General features: G+C 44.3%; 1 protein-coding gene across 3 annotated transcripts in view; it reads right to left on the minus strand.

Annotated features, from left to right (window-relative positions):
- MTR (5-methyltetrahydrofolate-homocysteine methyltransferase) overlaps window positions 1-17,384 on the minus strand; it is a 132,456-nt gene extending 115,072 nt beyond the window's left edge. For 2 of the 3 annotated variants that reach the window (XM_049646098.1, XM_049646100.1), the window contains exons 1-8: window positions 16,926-17,384; window positions 13,319-13,533; window positions 9,462-9,551; window positions 7,190-7,259; window positions 5,344-5,436; window positions 3,807-3,913; window positions 1,518-1,577; window positions 675-769 (exon numbers count right to left, since the gene is read on the minus strand). In XM_049646098.1, the coding sequence (XP_049502055.1) occupies window positions 675-769; window positions 1,518-1,577; window positions 3,807-3,913; window positions 5,344-5,436; window positions 7,190-7,259; window positions 9,462-9,551; window positions 13,319-13,533; window positions 16,926-16,959 (764 nt within the window). In that variant the 5' untranslated portion in view covers window positions 16,960-17,384. The remainder of the gene's footprint in view (window positions 1-674; window positions 770-1,517; window positions 1,578-3,806; window positions 3,914-5,343; window positions 5,437-7,189; window positions 7,260-9,461; window positions 9,552-13,318; window positions 13,534-16,925) is intronic. The other variant, XM_049646099.1, reaches the window with a different exon arrangement.
- Between the last annotated feature and the right edge of the window lie 2,151 nt (window positions 17,385-19,535).

The following is a 19,535-nucleotide window of genomic DNA, read 5'->3' on the forward strand; positions in this document are numbered from 1 at the left end:
GAGGGAGAGGGAGAGGGAGAGAGAGAAGGGGGCAGGCACAGCTTCCAGGCAGGAAGAACAGGGCGTGTGTGAAAAAAAGGCACAGGTGAAAAGAGTATATATTCTGGGAGGTTCCATTTCACTTGTGGTATGTAATTTAAAATATTTTGATCAGAAAAATAGGGAGATAGTTTAAAATAGAACGTAAAAGCCAGGTTAATCTTTATTTAAAGATAAAAATCTGAGCTAGAGAATTCCCATCTGATCCCACACTGAACTGCTTCCGTTTGCTCCCTAAACTGGGGGGAGAAAACACCTTGCAAAGCCCTGTCCTACCAACGTAATAGTTGGTAATAGTTTTACCTATTAGCACTATTAGCGCTGGTAATAGTTTTGCAGAATTAGGACTCTGCGCCAAGCGCAGCCTGAAACTGTGAGGGGCACGCTTACAGCCAAACAGGCAGCCATCTGCCCGATCCAGGAGGTACGAGCCCAGCCCCTCCAACTGACCCATTCTGACAGTGGTCTTCTGACGCCCTTCGGAAAAGTCTGAATGCACTTCCCAGAAAGCCAACGTCCCATGCAAGCTTTTCAGTGGAAATACGCAGGACCAGTCCCCTCCCAGGCCCCATTTTGTAGCCATCCAAAAAGATACCCCTAAAAGGAATGGGGTCAAGGAAAGAATGAGCACTTACCAGAGTGGGTCTGCATGAGACACACTGATGACAAATGCCTCTCCCGTCTGTCCAGAAAGAGTTCGCCCACTTTTATCGATAATTGTCCCTGAAATCTGATTTAACAAAGTAAACTCCGTCAACGACAGAGGCTCAAATTAAGAATATGGTCACAAACGTGAAATGAAATGAGCACGTTGACTTTGTTCTCTTACGAGGAAGGGAACCGTGGAGCTCTAACAAAAGGAATCACTTACCATCGTGGTCAGAAAGGACGTGGGTAAAGTGACTGTGGGGAGGAGCCGGTAAGCCATAAAAACAAAAAAACAGGGAAAGTCACTGAGGCAAACCCAGTGACCAACAAAGCTTCTGAGTTCACACATCCGGTCCCACAGCAGAAGGCCTTCCCAGAGACCTCTGGCTGTCCTGGCTGACACATAGCTGGTTCGTCCAACACCCCTTGATTTCATTCTATTCTTTTCCCACCATCAGCCTTCGGCCTCTCCCGTGGGTCTGCCTACTCGCAGGCTGGGGTCGTCAGCACTGGCCCTGTCAGTCAGCATGCAAGTCCACTCCTCCGGGACCCTTATCAGGAGGAGTCCCTAAGCCCTGGACTCCAGGGGACCGATTCGGCCATGCTTCCTTGGAATGGTCTGCTTCTGCCAACCACTTCTAGGTTCATTTTCTTAGCATTTCCAGAGCTTGGCCTGCTACTGGTCTAGAGCGGGTGGTAGGAGGAAGGTGAACAGAGGAGGCTAAAAGACACTAAAGACAGTTGTCCTGGGCAAGGAAAGGCAAAACCCTACCCTCGAGATGACAGTATTAATAAAAGGCACGATACATCATGCAAATTTTAGAACTTACAAAGATAGGTCGGGGGGAATACTCCTCTTCAAAAAGTTGCTGGAGTGCGAACAAGGCTGCCTGTTGGGGGTAAAAAGAAGAACATCTTTATTTCTGAGAGACTGTGTCCCCGGTCAGTCTAACTGGCTCATCAGACGTCTCCCTTTTCCAAAACCCTGCTAGGTAAGATAAACGTCGCAATCTCTGGGGAAGAAGCATGTCCGCCCTGCAAGGTGCAATCCCGACACACGTTTCCCAAGTATAACACTGTACACATTAAAACAAAACAAATGCTGGCTCAGAGTTTACCTACGAACAAATATTCCCTCCAAAGAGGAGCTTAAGAGCTACACTCTCTTCCTTCTCCTAATCAAAATTAAAAATAAAGAAGAACAGGGGTGCTCGGGTGGCTCAGTTGGGTAAGTGTCCAACTTCGGTTCAGGTCATGATCTCATGGTTTGTGAGTTCGAGCCCTGCATCGGGCTCTGTGCTGACCGCTCAGAGCCTGAAGCCTGCTTCGGATTCTGTGTCTCCCTCTCTCTCTGCCCCTCCCCTGCTCATGCTCTGTCTGTCTGTCTCTCTCACAAAAATAAATAAAACATTAAAAAAATTAAGTTTAAAAAAAATATTTGAAAATCACTGGTTTAAAAATACAATCTGTGAGGGACACTTGGGTGGCTTGGTTGGTTGAGCATATGACTTTGGCCCAGGTCATGATCTCATGGTTCATGAGTTCAAGCCCTGCGTTGAGCTCTGTGCTGACAGCTCAGAGCCGGGAGCCTGCTTCAGATTGTGTGTCTCCCTCTCTCTCTGCCCCTCCCCCACTGTTCGTTTTCTCTTTCTCAAAAATAAACATTAAATTTTTTTTAATTACAGAATTAAATACATAAGTAAGAACGAACGCCTCCACCTTCCACACCCTCATATATCCACAGTAGGTACAGAAACTAACAGTGTGCATCACCACAAAAGAATGTGAGCTTGGAATGTGCTGTAAAGGTACAAATCCCAAGTTACTGCGTACACGCCCATGTTTTATTAAGTTCCAGGGAACTGATCTTCTCCTTCTTTTCATCATTACATCTCTTGATTCTAAGAGGTTTACATTTTCACAATTTTCGGAAATCAGAATGCAACGTGTACTCAATGTAGATCTTCACTGTGATGGTGAGGTTCTCTGGCATAAAAGGTTACTAAATCGACAATGTGAGAATTTCTTTTTTTTTTTTTTTTCAGAACTAGGCAAGTTGATCCTAAAGATCTCATGGAAAATATATGTGTAAGAATAGCCAGGAAAATTCTGAGGGAAAAACAGAGGTTCCGGGAAGGAGGTGAATAAAAGCCTACCAGTCACTCAGACATATTTTAATGATAATGTACAGAAAATAGCAGGATGGGAGCGTGACATCTGACAGATTACTGGAACAGATTCTACCCAGATGCACTTTTGAATTTAGGATGGTCTGGGTGACATTCCACAGGATTCCTATCACTGGGAACTAATAGGTTATTTAATAGATGATGTTAAGAAAAAACTAGGTACACCTTAGAGAAAGACTACTAGGTACATCTCTACCACATTCCTTGCCCCAAAATAAATTCCAGAGGCGCCTGGGTGACTCAGCTAGCATCTCACTGACTCTTGATTTCGGCTGAGCATCTGACTCTTGATTTCAGCTTAGGTCAGGATCTCAGTCGTGAGATCAAGTCCCGCATCGGGCTCCACATTCTCTCTCTCTCTACCCCTCCCCTGCTCATGCACACACACACTCGCTCTCCCTCCTAACGAAATAAATAAATCTCAAAAAACTTTATCAAAAAAAAAAAAAAAATTCCAGATGCATCACGGGGGAAACCAGTCCCTCGATAACCTAAAGGATGTTATCACACTTTCTACACCTGCACAGCATCTCTACCAGGCCCCCACACTGGTTAACAGTGGCTATCCGGGAAAGACCTGCATCCCAGGGAACAGGAGAAGGAAGGACATTGCTTTTCACTCCATATTTTTACATATCTTTCACATTTAGAACCATGTGTGTGTATTTACTACATCTGCATACATGTACCTAGTAGCTGTACCTATAAATATTTACTTTCATAATTTAAAAAAAAAATTTTTGCAACTTCAAAAGATAACCTTTTGACATTTTTCTCATTCCACTGGCCGCAATTAGAAATGTTCAAGAACAGAATGGAACAGAAGACTTTTATCTAACTTTGACAATGGCTGTGACGGTCTTCTCGCCACGCTGGGCGATCATCACAGCCCCACCCCACTCACCGTCCCTCTCATCTCCCTTAACTCACCTTGGCGTTCGCAGTGTCAAAAATAGTTTCAATGAGTAAGATATCAACCCCACCGTCCAGGAGCCCCTGGGCCTGCTCTTTGTATGCTTCAACAAGCTCGTCAAATGCTGCAAAAAAGAATAAATAAATCACATCCAGGACTCAGTCATCAAAATCCTCTCGGTGGCCAGGACATGAGTTCAGGCCTGCGCCGTCAACTAACTATTGTTGGTTTATGATGCTTAATTTAAGGACAACGTCACCTTTTGTGAGAAACCAAATAAAGGAATAGGGCCGTGGTGGAGATTGCACCTGTAAACCGAACACAGTTGCTCCTACTAAACACCGCCTGCGAGCCGAGAATGAGTGAGTGAGGAGGCAGGCATATGGTCTCTTGAGCCCCGTACCTTATTTCCAACATCTTTAGAGTGGGTCATTCATTCCAGAGGTGGTTTTAATCAGTCAGTTAAGGGATGAGTGTGAGGGACAGCTACAGGAACATATCACACTGACGTGGAAACATCGCAGGCCTCGTCCCGTTCCCTCACACTTGCCTTGGTGAGAGGCCACAGTCCCGTGGACTTCACTCCTGCCCTCTGACACCAACTCTGCCAGAGAGGAAACCTGCCTGAAGGGCAAGTTCAGCCTGTAACCAAAGTGCTCAATCACTGCTGCGTAAGATTTCTGTTAGAAACATCTTGAGTTGTCCATGTCTGTCTGAGAGGTCATCCCTCTCCCCATTCACCTCCCAACCAAACAAGAAAGAAGCTCGGATATTCCAGAGAGAAACCTCAACAGTACCTTTATGCTTGCTGTATACAGCACAAGAGAAAGGAGAACTCAGCCCCTTGCTGTCATGTTAGACCAAAGAGGGCATCACCAGGCATAAGCCCAGTATGAGAGAGCAATCCCTGGTGAAAAAGTATCGCTACATGGAAAGTTCTAGAACCAAAAACCTACAAACCATACTTGCCTGAACTTGTCATCTATACAAAACTCTTTACCATACACAGTATCAGTATTTTTCAGCTAAGTTTCATTCTTTTTGTTTTTTTATTGTCTTGATGTTTAAGAAATTGACCTAGATCTGCAGATTTTTCATAAAATCTCAATGTAAGTGTTTATATACACTAAGTTATAATGTCGACCGTGCTAGTATGTTTATATGGTTTGGGTTGCTTTCTGACATGAAATGGAGATTCAGTGAGTTATTCTGTAATAGATCAAGGCCTGGTGTCCATACTTACCCAACTGTTCCGTGTAAAGTTTTTTTTTTTTTTGATTGGTTTTATTTCCTCAGCAGATAAAGAAGCACCAACACAATACCATGTACATTTGAAAACAAACTCAATAACAATAATAATGATGATGATGACAGTAATAAAAACAAGAGCTAACTCTTTGTTTAGAGGTTAACTACATTCCAGGGACCATTATAAGCCCTTTATGTCAATTAAGTCTGAGGAAGATCCTGTTACTCGTCCCATTTTACAGATTTTAGGATCACTGAAACACAGAGATACTGGCAGGTCAAAGATTATATACCAGAAATACTCACTAATGTTCCTGTAATCTGGTTTTTCCACAGATGGGGACACAGAGAGGGTCTTATTAGTTGGACCCAGGGCTCCTGCCACAAACCTCTTGATTCCTTTGGGAAAAGAAAAACAAGCGTAAAATCTCTAAATAGGCTGAACTTTGTGTTGTGAATCGACAGGCGCTAAGATTTTTCCCTCCAACACACGTCTATAACCCCTTATCTACAACTCTACAAGACAAAAGCACAAATTTTGTTCTTAATTCATTTGACGACAAAACATGATGTGACCTCTCCTGAACCACAAGAGGCTATTTATAGTCTTTATCGCACTTAGTGAGACAATTCATAGATTTTACTGCAAACACGCGTTTGGTTATCGCGGCCCCCACCAGGAAAACGATGAACCATAGGGGATGTGCACGTATTGTTGCCAAGCCAACCCAAAAGACTCTGAATCCTTGCATATCTGACTTCAAAGTGTTTCAGTGAGTAACCCCTCTTCTATCACCACAGCCGTGTTTGGATAAATCATCTCCCCTTATTCTTAAGAAATCTCAAAGGTCCTGAACTTGACACAGAATCTGTGAGAGCTCCTCATGGAAACATTCCACTTGAAATACTCTCCAGCATTGGGCTACAGGCCTGTCACTGTGGGAGGATATTAAGCCAGGATTAACAATTATAAAGCCTAAATTAAAGTATGAGAGATCAAATCTTAATCACTCTTTTAATAATCCTTTAATAACTTTTCCTCCAGGCTAGAGTCCAGGTGCTTCTAAAAGAGCCTCCAATGTTATGCCATTTACATGTCATGACAGAAGCCCGAGGAAGGGGTGCACTGCCCCTTGCCTTTGGTGACAGTAACCACTCAGTAACCTGGGTTATGCTGTATCATTTAACTGGAGAAGACCACTGACTAGTTGATAACCCAATCTTTGAACAGGTTACCTTTCCCAAAGCTGAACAATAATGAGGACATAAGAAAAAGATCCTTCTCTTTCCCCGCTTCAGCGTGTTTAACATTTTCTGACCTGCGACCCTGTCGGGCTGACAGTCTGTGCGTGCCCCTGGATTTAAGCATTATCTCTCAGAAGCAGAGCTCCCATGAATTGCTTCAGTCTTCATTAGTATGCTGTGTCTAACTTCCTAACAATTCTGCTTTACATTTTCTCCTGTTGGCAATAATCTTACATTTCCAAATCTTTAGGGGCTCCACATATTTCTTGTATTCCTCTCCCTCCCTCAAAGCCTCCCCACCAGCTGGCGCCCAAGTCATGTGAATGGCAGCCAGCCAGAAGGTTAGTTATTTCAGGGAGCCACTTTCAAGTCCCAGCAAGACTAAATCTAATGCCACACTCCCGGGTGTGCGGCACAAAGCCTTTTAAGGACATCAGTGGTATGAAGCAGAAAATGCTCAAAAGGCAGTATCTCTTTACCTAAATAAGCCAATCGTGGGGATGAGGCAGCTTTAAAGGGTTAAGATCAGGTATCTTAATGTTAACCATGATAACCAGTCAGCTGTCACCTTAACCACCTAATGACGTGCTTCCAAAGGGAGAAAACTTGTTTTAGCTGCAAATACGCAAGGAAGCTACAGTCCTAGCTACAAAGGTAAGCTGTAACCCCCAGTAAAGCAAACACAGCGTGAAGCCTGAGCCCATGGGCATGGAATAAATCCAGAGAGACACTGAGCGGCTTCTTAGGGAAGGGCAGAGAGTAACTTACACACAAGTACAAAGCAGCGACTGCGGCGTGGCCAGCAGGCCAATGGTCACAGGGGGAAAAGGGCCATAAAGACAGAGCCTTGTAACTCAGAATCTCAAAGGAAGCATCTCCGTGAACCCGGGAGGATGACGTTCCTTACCTGTCTGGAGAGACACCTCCTCGGCCGCTTTCCTGGCCACCGCCGCAGAACACTTGTTCATCCGGTAGGCCTAGCAGATCAAACGCAAATGTCAGCTCGCTCTTCTTTTCCTCCCATACGAGTAAGAACTCCTGACCTTCAAAAACCCAGTTTTATTCAGTAAGGAAGTACAGAGGGAATTAACAGAAGCTCTGAATGAAATCTCAGCCAAGAAGACCTATCAGCTGCCCCAGCTGTGAGGACAGCAGGAAAGACAAGAGTCTTTGAGACCTGGTTTTAGCTTCTTCCCCTAAACTGTGAGCTAAATGATAAAAAGGGCAATGCCTGGACATGTGGTATGTCAAAGAGTAAGCTGATGCAGTTACATACTCTGTGAATCAGCAAAAAGCATGGTGATGGGAAAAGACAGGAGGCCTGGGTTGGAGGACCGATTGTCCCAAGAGCCTGTGTGGCCCACTCCTTTTGCAGTGTCTCCGGCCGTGACTTCCTTCACTGGATGGTGGCTGAACTCAATGGTTCCCAACTTTCTACAGATCACTAACCTCTTTAGAATTTCGTAAAGGGCCATGAACCCTCTCACTGGGAAATAAAAAGTATGCACAAACCTCAATTTAAAGAAGTTTATAGGCCTTCTCAAAGGGGTTCACAGACACCGCTTCACAGGTTAGAAAGTCCTAGACTTGTGGTCTTCAGGATCCCTTCTAAGATCCTATGTGTCATGTATCCGCAGTTAGTAATTAAGAAGCCAGAAGATCCTAAAATACGGGGTGGCAAACTATAGCCCCCGGGGCAAATCTAGCCTGAGCCTGTTTTATAAATAAAATGTTACTAGAATACAGTCAAGCTCATTCATTTGCATGTTGTCTATTGCTGCCTTTGCACTATAATGGCAGAGTTGAGGAGTTGCTGTATATGACAAACGAAGCCTAAAATATCTACTTAACTGGCCCTTTACAGAAAAAGTTTGCCAACTCCTGCCCAATAATCACACGAAACTCATCATTTTCCCTCGATAAGCCAAAAGACACAAGATCTCACAAAACATCATGAGAAAAATCAGTATTGGAGCACCAGGACTTCCTGCATGAAAACAGAGGAATGTGTCTGGAAAAATCCCACACAAAAATGGGAACGGCATCATCTACTACATATTCCCATCATCCACATTTTATAAAATTTGGAAAAGGGGTATCATGTTGATCAAAAAGAAACCAGATCTCCACCCCACACCCATGAGGATGGCTACTTTCATAAAACAAAACTCAAAAACCCCAAAAACAGAAGCTAACAAGTGTCGACAGAGCCGTAGAAAACTCAGAACCCTCGTGCACTGTAGGTGGGAATACAAAATGGTGCAGCCACTGTGGGAAACAGCATGGTGGTTTCTCAAAAAATGAGACACACAATTACCGTATGAAGCAAGCAATTCCCCTTCTGCGTACAGAATCTCAGGAAACAAAAGCAGGGAAGCAAGGAGATCGTGGGTACGTAGTAGTAGCATTGTTCACAATAACCGAAAGGTGGGATCAACCCAAGTGTCCCCAACAAATGAACGAACACACAATATGGAGCATGATCTGGCCTTAAAAAGGAAGGAAATTCTGACATAGGCTACGGCCTGAGTGAACTTGGAAAACATTATACTGAGTGAAATAAGCCAGTTGTAAAAGGACAAACACTTTGATTCTACTCACGTCACGCACCTAGAGGAGTCAAATTCATAAATAAAGTACAGTGGTGGTTTCCGGGATGTAGGGGGGGTGGCAGGAGAACGGGGAGTTACTGTTTAATGGTTACGGAGTTTCAGCTCCACAAGATGACCAGAGTCTAGAGATGGGAGGTGTGATGCCTGCACACCATGAACGTACTTAACGTCACCGAACTGTACGCTCAAAATGGCTAAGATCGTCAATTTTAGGTTACGTGTGCTTCCCCACAACTAAAAAAAAAGAAAATCAAATCTGCCACCCAGTACATGAAAAGGCCTCCCCAAACTGCACACACAGCCAATCATTATGCCGTTATCAGCAGCCACTATAAGTATCATTTTTATTTGATTACGTGCCCATGAAAGAAACCAGTTACAAAATGAACGGTCTGCCATGTTCAGAAGCAGAAGAGATTCAAACTGTTTTCCAAGTCTGACCACGAAAAGTAGGCATCTGGGCACTGGCTGGACTCCGCGCTTCTGGTGGTTTTCTCACTAGCAACTACCACCAAGGCAGCAAACGCGCAGAAATGTCTCAGACTTGAGGCACAATGGAGTTCTTACCAAGTGTTCGAGGCCGTAGTCGGCTTGGGCGACATTAGTGCTGCTGAAAGTGTTCGTTTCAATGATATCCGCTCCAGCCAGCAAGTAATCCTGCAACAGGAGACAGTGATGTCAATGCTGTGAGTTTGAGAACCCCTGTCCCCCAGCAGCAAATAGGACTTTCCACTGGCACTACCACCAGACACCCCGGGACCACTTACTAAGCGGCCGGCACTACACCAGAGGCTAGAGGTACAAAAAGACATAAGGATGTCACAGAAAAGAATGTGCTCTAAACAAACTCAGACCCTGAACTGACAGTTCACATGCTAAGTTGTATGAGCTGAATCAAGTTCCTTAGACTCCGGTTTCCTCGCTGGAAAGTACTAGAATCTAACTCTACACAGTGGCTGCGTGATAACACAAGCATCGAGTTCTGGCCCGAACAGCACTCTCCGGCCTGAGCACAAGCTGGCTCCCACTGACAACCGCACTATGAGAGCCCAGTTCTGCCGGGAGCTGTCTCCACCCCAGTTTCCGGGTCCCTCTGAGCCAGAGCTACACTCTTGCAGAAGCCTGAGGGTCTCAGCATCAACCTGTCCTCAACCTACCTTCCGCACTTCACTCTTTGGACAACACCTTGTCAACCTCAATCTGATGAACACTCGGGAATCTCTCAGCTCCCCTGACTTCCAAGTACTGAGTTAAACACAACCCTTCCCAAACTGATAAACACTGTTTGCAGAACAGCTAGGAAATGAAAACCAAGATTTACCTATTTATAAGTTACAAACATCCTAAATATCCACCAGTTGGGAAAAACTAAATAAGCTGGAATTAATCCACTTTATAACATGCTTGGTGGCAGCTAAAAAACATTGTGTGTATCTGCATATACCGACATGGAAAAACCTCCAAAAAGTATCGCTGAGTAGAAACCAAAATTGACTGATGTGTAAAGTATGACATCATGAAGTTTAAAACATACACGTACACAAGCAGTATGAATTTTCTACCAATATGTATGCATACACATACATGTATGTACACACACATATACATACATATAAATGCATAACAAAGTGATCCGGAAAGACACACACCAACTAATGTAAGTGGTTAGGTCAGGAGAAAAAAATGGAAATTTGGAGTAGTGGTCAAAGCAAATTTATTCTTACCTATGGGTTTCGTTTTTTTATAAGAGCAAATTATATTTAATTTTTCAAAAAAAGAGCAAGAAAAATTGGAAACAACATTAATGCCTAGGAATAAATTTATTAATAACATATACACAGAATGTATTATGAAGTTCTTAAACCATGTTTAAGAATATTTAATGCTCATGTATACAGATAAAAAAAAACCCAAATTCTAAAACAGTATAAAGTAATCCCAATATAATCCCATTTAAAACCCCAGTATAAAAAAAAATTAAATAAAATATAAATTAAAATATGTGAGTAGTTATTTATTGGTGTTGATATGTCCTGGTTTTGATTTTCTCTTTTATGGTTTTCTATTTATCTAGCTACTTCTTTTTTTAAGCAATAAACATGTATTGTCTTTACAATTGTTTCTTCTGGCTCTTCATCCTCTCTCTACACCTTTTTTCCTGGCTCAGAATCCCACTCAAGGGCCCTAGGCAGAAATCATGTGATCAGGGGCAAGCTGCGTAATGTCCCTGCTCCTCACTCTTCTCCTGGAGAAAGCTGTCAAGACTAAAGGAGGACTTTAAGGAGAGCATTTGGAGAGGCTAACAGAGGTGTTGAATTCTGTTTTGTGACAGTGATATTTAAGGCAGGGTAGTCCTCGTGGCCAGCTCCCACAAACTTTCCCTGGGCAGAACCTAAGTTGTGGCCACATCACCCATTGTGGTTCTTATAACCGCAAAACACATCTCAGCAACAACCACAGGGCACTTTGGGGAGAAAAAGGTGTATTACTCCCAAGTCCTGGAAGGTACAGGCATGCCCAGGGCCACATTGCAAGGGGTGAGGGGCACATGGGGCGGGGGGGGAGCACAGGCATGGGGTTCTGCCTCTTCCGGGCTATAGGGATGGGGAGCCTGGGGTTTCGCAGTTTCACTCTTTATTGCCGAATTTAAGACATGAGTGGGAATCAGGCTGTGGAAAGGGGAAAAATGGGGTCAAATAGCTGGCTGTCCGGGTCACCCAGGACTCTCTAAAAGCAGAACTTCATGGGTGGGAACAGCCTGGCTTCTTATCTAAGTGTTTAGTCGGTAGCTGTAGTACGTTAAATATGAGATGGATGTCTTTGAAATGGGTATCTTGGCAGCCAAAAGCTTCATGTCAGGCATTTGCATTACAATCACAGAAGCTTCCGTGTCGGGCACCTACACTACAAACATAACCGAGACATTCCATTAAAATTAGCCATCAGGGGATCTGATCCGTGGTCACTAACGCCACTAGAAACAGCCAAGTGTGAAAACAACCCAGTGTTTCCTTTCTTCATCCAAGAACGTGGTAGGTTCTCTGCACTCGAAGAACTCTAGCTAGAAAATGCACCCCCAGAAATGGGACACCCACCTACACTTTATTGTATTTACAGCCATTTTTGCTTCATGTGCCTATTGTGGGTACCTTGTAGTTCTATCTAGATGCCTACCTAATACAGACGGCAAGGATTCTTTCTTTTACAAATATTTACTGAGTACTTACTACGTGTGAGATGCTCTAGGTAGTAGGGATTTGGCAGTGAAAAACAGGCATCAATTCCTGTCCTATAGAAGCTGATAATCTAATGATAATCTAATGATAATCCACACGAACAATATGACGAAGCTACATGGCATGGTAGTTCATATGATCTTATCAGTTGCATTATAAGAACTGTATTTGTAACCATAACAAGCAATTCATACCCATGAGGGCATTCCTGTAGTTAACAGGATTTAACTACACAGTCTCAAGGCCAAGCAGAAAAACTTAGGTACCATTCTTCCTGCAGAACCAACACCTTTTCAAGGACCAATTCTAAATCTTCTGGTACCTAGAATTCCCATTATGAGCAAAGGAAAGGCATTTTCTTCAAATGAATGCTATCCTTCACCTTACCTAGAAAAAAGTCTTGACCACACAATAAAATGATCCCTTCCATACTCACTGGAACACTTAATCACTTGTTTAGACATTTTTTTTTTTTTTTTAAGAAGAGCTTGAAACACCTATAACAATGCCCCTCTCCAGAAAATAACACTCTCTCGCTTAACTGGTAAATACGCTTTGTCCTTCTAACTGAATCCAGACCAGGAAAACAGATTTGATCATCTTAATACCTCTTCTAGTCACAGTTCTGTGTAATTCCTATGATAATCTATAAAACAATTTCGTTCTGTGTTTAATTATGTTATAAAAATGTATCGTACCCAGTTACCTCCTCCTGATCTCTTTATGTTGACTAACCATTTTTATTGGACACAGAAAAATGGAATGAAAGGGGATGGGATTTCAAGTCAGGGAGGCTCCCTAATGTCAGATAAGTTCCTTAACCTCTGTCAGGCTCAACTTCCAAATCTACAAAATAAGAATAACCACCTTTGATTTTACTTCATCAGGGCTGTTGTGGTGACTTAAGTAGGATAGCATATGTGAACCCCCCAATTTGTCCAAGATCTTTGTGGTTTCTCACTGGACTTTAAATGCCTCGAAGGCAGAAAAACTACCTTTCTGAACTCCTTATCCTGAATGCTCATCACAGCGCATGACCTTTATTTGATGTCCAACAAGCCTTTTTGGTGAACAAACCACCTCTTTCTTCTGTCCCCTCCAGACACTGGGGACAGTGGTCTGCCCTCCGTACGCGAAACGACTTACAGAATAATCAAATGAACACAGAAGACCCTGGGGATACTTGACCTTATGGATTTGGTAAATGACATTGGGTTGAGTTACACTTAAAATGTCATTGTTGCCTTTCAGTGGCCTGGCATGATCTTTAAATTCGTGACCTCGGAAGTCTTCTTCACTTAGCTTATGCCGCTGGATCATGGTGCCCATCCCTCCATCCAGCACCATAATCCTCTCCCGCAGAAGGGCTTCGATCTCATCCCGCAGGGTTTTCTTCACACCTGCTTTAAAGAAAGGGAAAATCTGACTTTCAAAACTGAAAGGGGAAAAAGACAGGGGGAGGAGGTTTCTAAGAACTACACTTATAGGAGTCCCTGAAAATTCCCTGTTGAGCCTCCTCCCTGGTTCATCTTTTCCTGGCTGCCCTCAACATGACCCGTATCTACTGTCCCAAACCTGCTTACTTTTAGCTTCAAGTCCTTTTCCCTCTGTAGGGGATTCTACCTAATCCTGCCCAAAGAAGTCTTCTGTTGGGAGCTCCAAAATTCACCCGCCTCTGCCTCAAAACCCTCTTACGGCTTGGCTCACTCCGTTTTCCTTCTCTCTCCACCTAGGGAGGGAGCACTTCTCCACTCACTGCAGATCTGACCACGGAGTGTGCCTCTACTCCTCCTCCCATCTTCATAAAAAATCTAAGCGTTCTTCCACGGGGGTCCCTACTGTATTCACTTTTTAATCCAGAAATACACAAACTGTTCTTGGTCTTTAAGACAGTTTACTATTTACCATAAAACAACCTTGCCCCCCACATATACAAACTCTGAGATCTTGTTAAAGCAGCCTTCATATATGCAAGAGACCAAAGTTTTTTTTTTAACTAAACAAAACATGATTTTCTATGAGAAATTTGACATATTCCATAATTTATGTGGAAAACTAAAAGCCCAGAAAAAAAGCTGAATTAACTTTGAAAAAGTAGAGTTTACTTGGCCCACTAAATAGTCTACCATAAAACTATATTCGCATAAGGAAAAATAAAATATAGGATATCTTCATTACTTAGAATAGGGAACGACTTCAGGCTCAAAAGCCCAACCTATAATATTTTTAAAAATGATGAATTTGATTCCATAAAAACTAAGGATTCTTATTAAATGAAAGTCACCATAGACAAAAATAACAGATTACGGATTGGAGGAAGGTTCGGCAATGTCTAAAACAGATTACAGATTGGAGGAAGGTTCGGCAATTGGAGGAAGGTTCGGCAATGTCTAAATGCATCTGTAACATACAAGGAACTCTGACAAAGATGTGAATAGTCAAGTCAAGGAAGGATAAAATAATACTCAACAACTACTGAAGAAATGCTCAAGCTTATTAGCGATTAGATGTGAATTAAAACAAGCTTAGGGGTGCCTGGGTGGCTCAGTCAGTTGGGCGTCCGACTTTGGCTCAGGTCATGATCTCACAGTTCGTGGGTTCGAGCCCCACGTCCAGCTCTGTGCTGACAGCTCAGAGCCTGGAGCCTGCTTTGGATTCTGTGTCTCCCTCTCTCTCTGCCCATCTCCTGCTCACTCTCTGTCTCTTTCTTTCTCTCTCTCTCAAAAGTAAACAAACATTAAAAAAAAAAAAAAAGATGATACTTATTTACACTCAATAGATGAGCAATAATTATAAGACTGGATAACGTCAAAGAAAATCTGAACCCTCAAGTATGCTTGCTGGAACACAGACAGCCATTCTGGAGAGAACCTGAAGAGGTCTTCCTCCCAGATTTGCCGGTTTAAGTGTTCACAGTTCTTATCTTTTGTAATCCTCATGCTTTTCCAGTAGAGGATTATCTTTCACTGGCTTCTAATCACCTTGCCCTCCAGAACCTTCTCGTAAGAGTTAAAAGTCACATGGGGCGCCTGGGTGGCACAGTCGGTTAAGCGTCCGACTTCAGCCAGGTCACGATCTCAGCCAGGTCACGATCTCGCGGTCCGTGAGTTCGAGCCCCGCGTCAGGCTCTGGGCTGATGGCTCGGAGCCTGGAGCCTGTTTCCGATTCTGTGTCTCCCTCTCTCTCTGCCCCTCCCCCGTTCATGCTCTGTCTCTCTCTGTCCCAAAAATAAATAAAAAACGTTGGGAAAAAAAAAAAAAAGAGTTAAAAGTCACTTTAAGAATTCTCCTTTCCCTTGCAAGGGTAAACGGTCATTGAGATCTTCCCTGAAGAACAACAATAACCAAAATACACTCGTGCTTATCTGCGTTCGGTTCATTATGCACAGAACATCCTGTACATTTTACTCCTGACTAGTCAGGTTCTTAACAGGGCACATTCTCCCCAACATCTCTCACAGTGGAAACAAATATCGAGTTTTTGCACTTCCCCCATTTAGCTGAGGCCTTCTGCTGTTGATACATTTAGATGAAAGGGAAATCACGTATTTCCTTTTTTAATTAAATGGGAAGGGAAAAGTAAGAAGTCATGAAGCAGAGGGGCGCCTGGGTGGTTCAGTCAGTTGGGCGTCCAACTTTGGCTCAGGTTATGGCCTCGTGTTGAGTTCGAGCCCAGGGGTCAGACTCTGTGCTGACAGCTCAGAGCCTGGAGCCTGCTTTGGATTCTGTGTCTCCTCTCTCTCTGCCCTTCTCCGACTCACACTCTCTCTCCTTCAAATATAAATAAACGTTAAAAAAAATGTTAACAAAAAAAAGTCATGAAGCAGAGATATTAAAGAGCTGTAACATAGGCCTCTGTACATCTTATTTGATAGCATCAGTGACAAAATGTTTCTCAGTTACATTTCCACTGGTTTCAACACCCACATCAGAACCCCAGAGTCAACAGGCTCACTAGCTCACCTGTGTAAATTTCCTTCTGAGTTAGGACTTCAGTATTCACCCCTGCCCAAGATGAACACCCTGTTCTGTCACAGGCAGCTACTGTTCTGTCCTTATCACTGGTTCTCTTCTTGCTACATTGCCTACCTCATGGCTCACATGTTTTCATGGGTAGATTTGACCACACATTTTAACCTGGGACGACCTTAGAGACCCAGAGCTCATTATAAAGCTGAAATTATTTTCAGTTCTTGAGCTAGTTTTTTTCTCAAAATTAATCTCAGAGCCCCCGGCATCACCATCAGCTGCGATTACTACTTCCCATCACGACCTTCTATCTGCTTTTACACAGTGATAATTCTGTGCACGCTGGAGTTTGCTCTAACCCTGATGCGGAAAAGAAACGTTCGCTGCAGTTTCAAATAGTTCTCTGGGTTTGCTATCTGTCTCAGCACGTGGACTTCCTTTGGATGAGCACATGCTCAAAAAGTACTGACTAAGAACGTTAACTCATGCAAAACTTCCAAAGCTCCCTGCTGGAATATGGTGCACCAAGCTGCAAAAGTTTCGTTACTTTGACATTAACAGCGTGTTTCAGGGACAGGACGCGGGGACAGGGCGGTGCTTCGCGGCTGCTGATGGTCTGTCTGGGGAGCGAGGGGTACAGGTGCGGAAGGAACCAAGCAGAACAACGTGGGACCTCAGGGCTGCTCCGCAGGTTCAAAGGTGCCGCCCGCCCGCGGGGAAACCTGGTCGCGCGTCTCCAAATGGGGAGGAGAATCACCCTAGGGATTAGGAGCCCATAGCAGGAGTCAATAAACAACTGAACCGCTGGGACCGGGTGGCAACGTTACCGGAAGGCGTCAGCTCTGGCAGCGCGGGTGACATGCCGCCGAGTCTCCTCCTCCTCCTCAGGCCAGCGGCAAAGCCGGGAAGTCGCGCTCTGCACAGGAGACGGCCAAGAGCGACGCCAGCCAGCGCCCGGGAGCCTGCCTCGGAGGCCCGAGTCGCTGGGAGCGCCAAGAGCCCCGGAGCCCGCCCCGCCCCGGGCCTTGCGCGCACCGCACGCCGCGCGGGAGGTGCCCCCGCAGGACCTGGGCGCGGCGCGGGGATGATACGCGCGCCCTCGGCCGCTACAACGCTCGAGCACGTGCTTTCTTCGCGGTCACCCGGCTTGTCCTCCGCGCGGGGCTGGCGGCCAGATACGGGCGGCCCGAGGCCGGGTCGCGGGCAAGGCGCGGACCGAAACCGAAGAGGAGGACAACGTGGCGTCCGAGACGCGGGACCTAAGCTCTCAGCCGCCTTGGGCTTTGGGACACATTACAACGCAGTTAGTTTCTCCGCTCAATCTAGCCTCTGCGTGGGAGGTCCCGCCCCTTCCAGCCTGTGATTGGTCTGTACGGGCACGTCACGGCTGTATTGGCTGATCTGTTTGAACCAATCACCTGAGGGTTCTCCCCAGGGTTCTCTGGGAGATGTAGTTCAGGATCCCAGGCGGTCAGTGTTTAGATAGAGCCCAGAGGAGGCTTTGCTCATCTCCAAGCCCCATATCCAGAAGTGCGGCCAGAGTGACCTCTCCAAGTTTAGGTCGTAGTGCGAAGTTGACGATGGTTTTCAACGTGTTTTGGTGTCAAGAGACAGGAACGTGGAGTCAGAAGACGAAGTACCAGTCACGTTTTGCTACTGACTGGCGCTGGGCAAAATAATTAATCTGAGGCAACACCACTCTACACTCTCTAAGCATGAAATGATAGGTTTTGCTATTTTATAAGGTTGTAGTAGGGAGAAAATGAGATAGTGTGAACGCGCTGTGAAATCTGTAAAGTACGTATAGGCATGTTAATTGTCACTTATTGACAATGAAATTTTATTGAGCATTTATTATGTATCATGCATTGAGCATGCAAAGAAATGCTTCCATCTTGGAGAGATGGAGAAGGAACTCGCAGGAAAAAAAGAGAACCACGTATGGATACAAAAGAGCTGCAGTATTCTAAAGGTGTTGGGGCGAAGCTTCAAGGAACTGAGTCTTGAAGAGTAAGAAGTGTGTGCCAGGTAAGGCCATTCCTGATGGGACAAACTCCCTGGGTGGAACACAGTACTTGAGAGAATTTGAAAATAAAGGACGGCTCTGTAAGGATCAGCCTGGTAGATGGGAGGAAAGCAAATGAATCTAGAAAAATAAAATTGAGACCAAATTGTGACGTTCACAAAGCTTTTTTTTTTAAGTACAAATTTGCCTGCCCTTCTCATTTTACTGTGTGTAATTATACCTCAATTTTTTAAATGTAAAAATTATAATAATGTGTATAGCATCTTTACCAACAATGGTCACACTTGGAGATGGGAAAATCGGAGGGGGTGGGGAGTGAAGGGAACAAAGGAGAGTGTGGGCGGGATAGGATGGCCCTGAACAGCTGAAGATCTTGTTAAGATTGTAAGGGCTAGTTTTAAATTATTCCCCGTGTCACAGTTTGTTGATGAGTCCCTTGAAAAATAATCTTTTAGGTACCTAGTTACTTAGTATCCTCTGTCTTAGCAGAAATTGCAGGAATTGTGTATCAAGTGTGTATTTTTAACAAGTCGTCAGATACTTGCTTTGTCAGCTAAAACTGACCAGATCCAGTGTTCTCTTAGTCTTAAAGGGGTAACAAATTAGACTAAAGGGGCAGTGAATTACTAGTACAGAAACTCACACAACGTAAAGAAAAGTTCCAAGGATACCGTCAGGGGTTGACCTGTGTCCCCCAACACAAATGTTGAAGTCCTCTAAACGCTAACACTTCAGAATATGAACTTACTTGGAAATAGGCTTGGTGCACATATGGCAAGTTAAGATGAGGTCCAAGTGGAAGGGACACTTAGCCCAATGTGACTGGTGTCCTTATTAGAAGACGAGAGAAACACACAAGAGAAAAAACAGCCATGTGACAGCAAAAGCAGAGGTTGGCATAGCCTGCTGACACCTTGGTTTTAGACTTGTAGTTTCCAGGACGGTCACACAATACAGTTTTGTTGTTTTAACCGCCCCCCCCCCCATTGTGTGGTACTTTGTTAGAGCAAGCCTAAGAAACTGATACAAATACATCTTTAGATGAGGTGAGACCACCAAGGCAAAGCCTCAATTTCTCTGTCTCCGTAGAAAAGAACCTATTGTCTTATTCTGATGATAGTCTGCTAGCCCACCCCCCATCTTCACCCCGACTCTCATTAAGCTCATCCATCATACCCTTTATGTAGAGGTAAGGCTCCAAACTTCCCCCTGGTAATTTTGGGCTTCTTTCCCAGTGGGTTTGTCTTACAGAGAAAGAAGTTCTGACTGGTGAAGCTATATATCCAAATCTCACCGTACACCAGGGGTAAACTGTATTCCAGCTTTATACATTATTCTATGGGCTTGATTGTGTATGTCAACCCCATTAGATTGCATTGGTGTCCTGCCAGTCGAGAGTCCTGGGACTGTA

Source organism: Panthera uncia, chromosome D2, assembly GCF_023721935.1.
Source record: "Panthera uncia isolate 11264 chromosome D2, Puncia_PCG_1.0, whole genome shotgun sequence".
NCBI classification, from domain to species: Eukaryota; Metazoa; Chordata; class Mammalia; order Carnivora; family Felidae; genus Panthera; species Panthera uncia.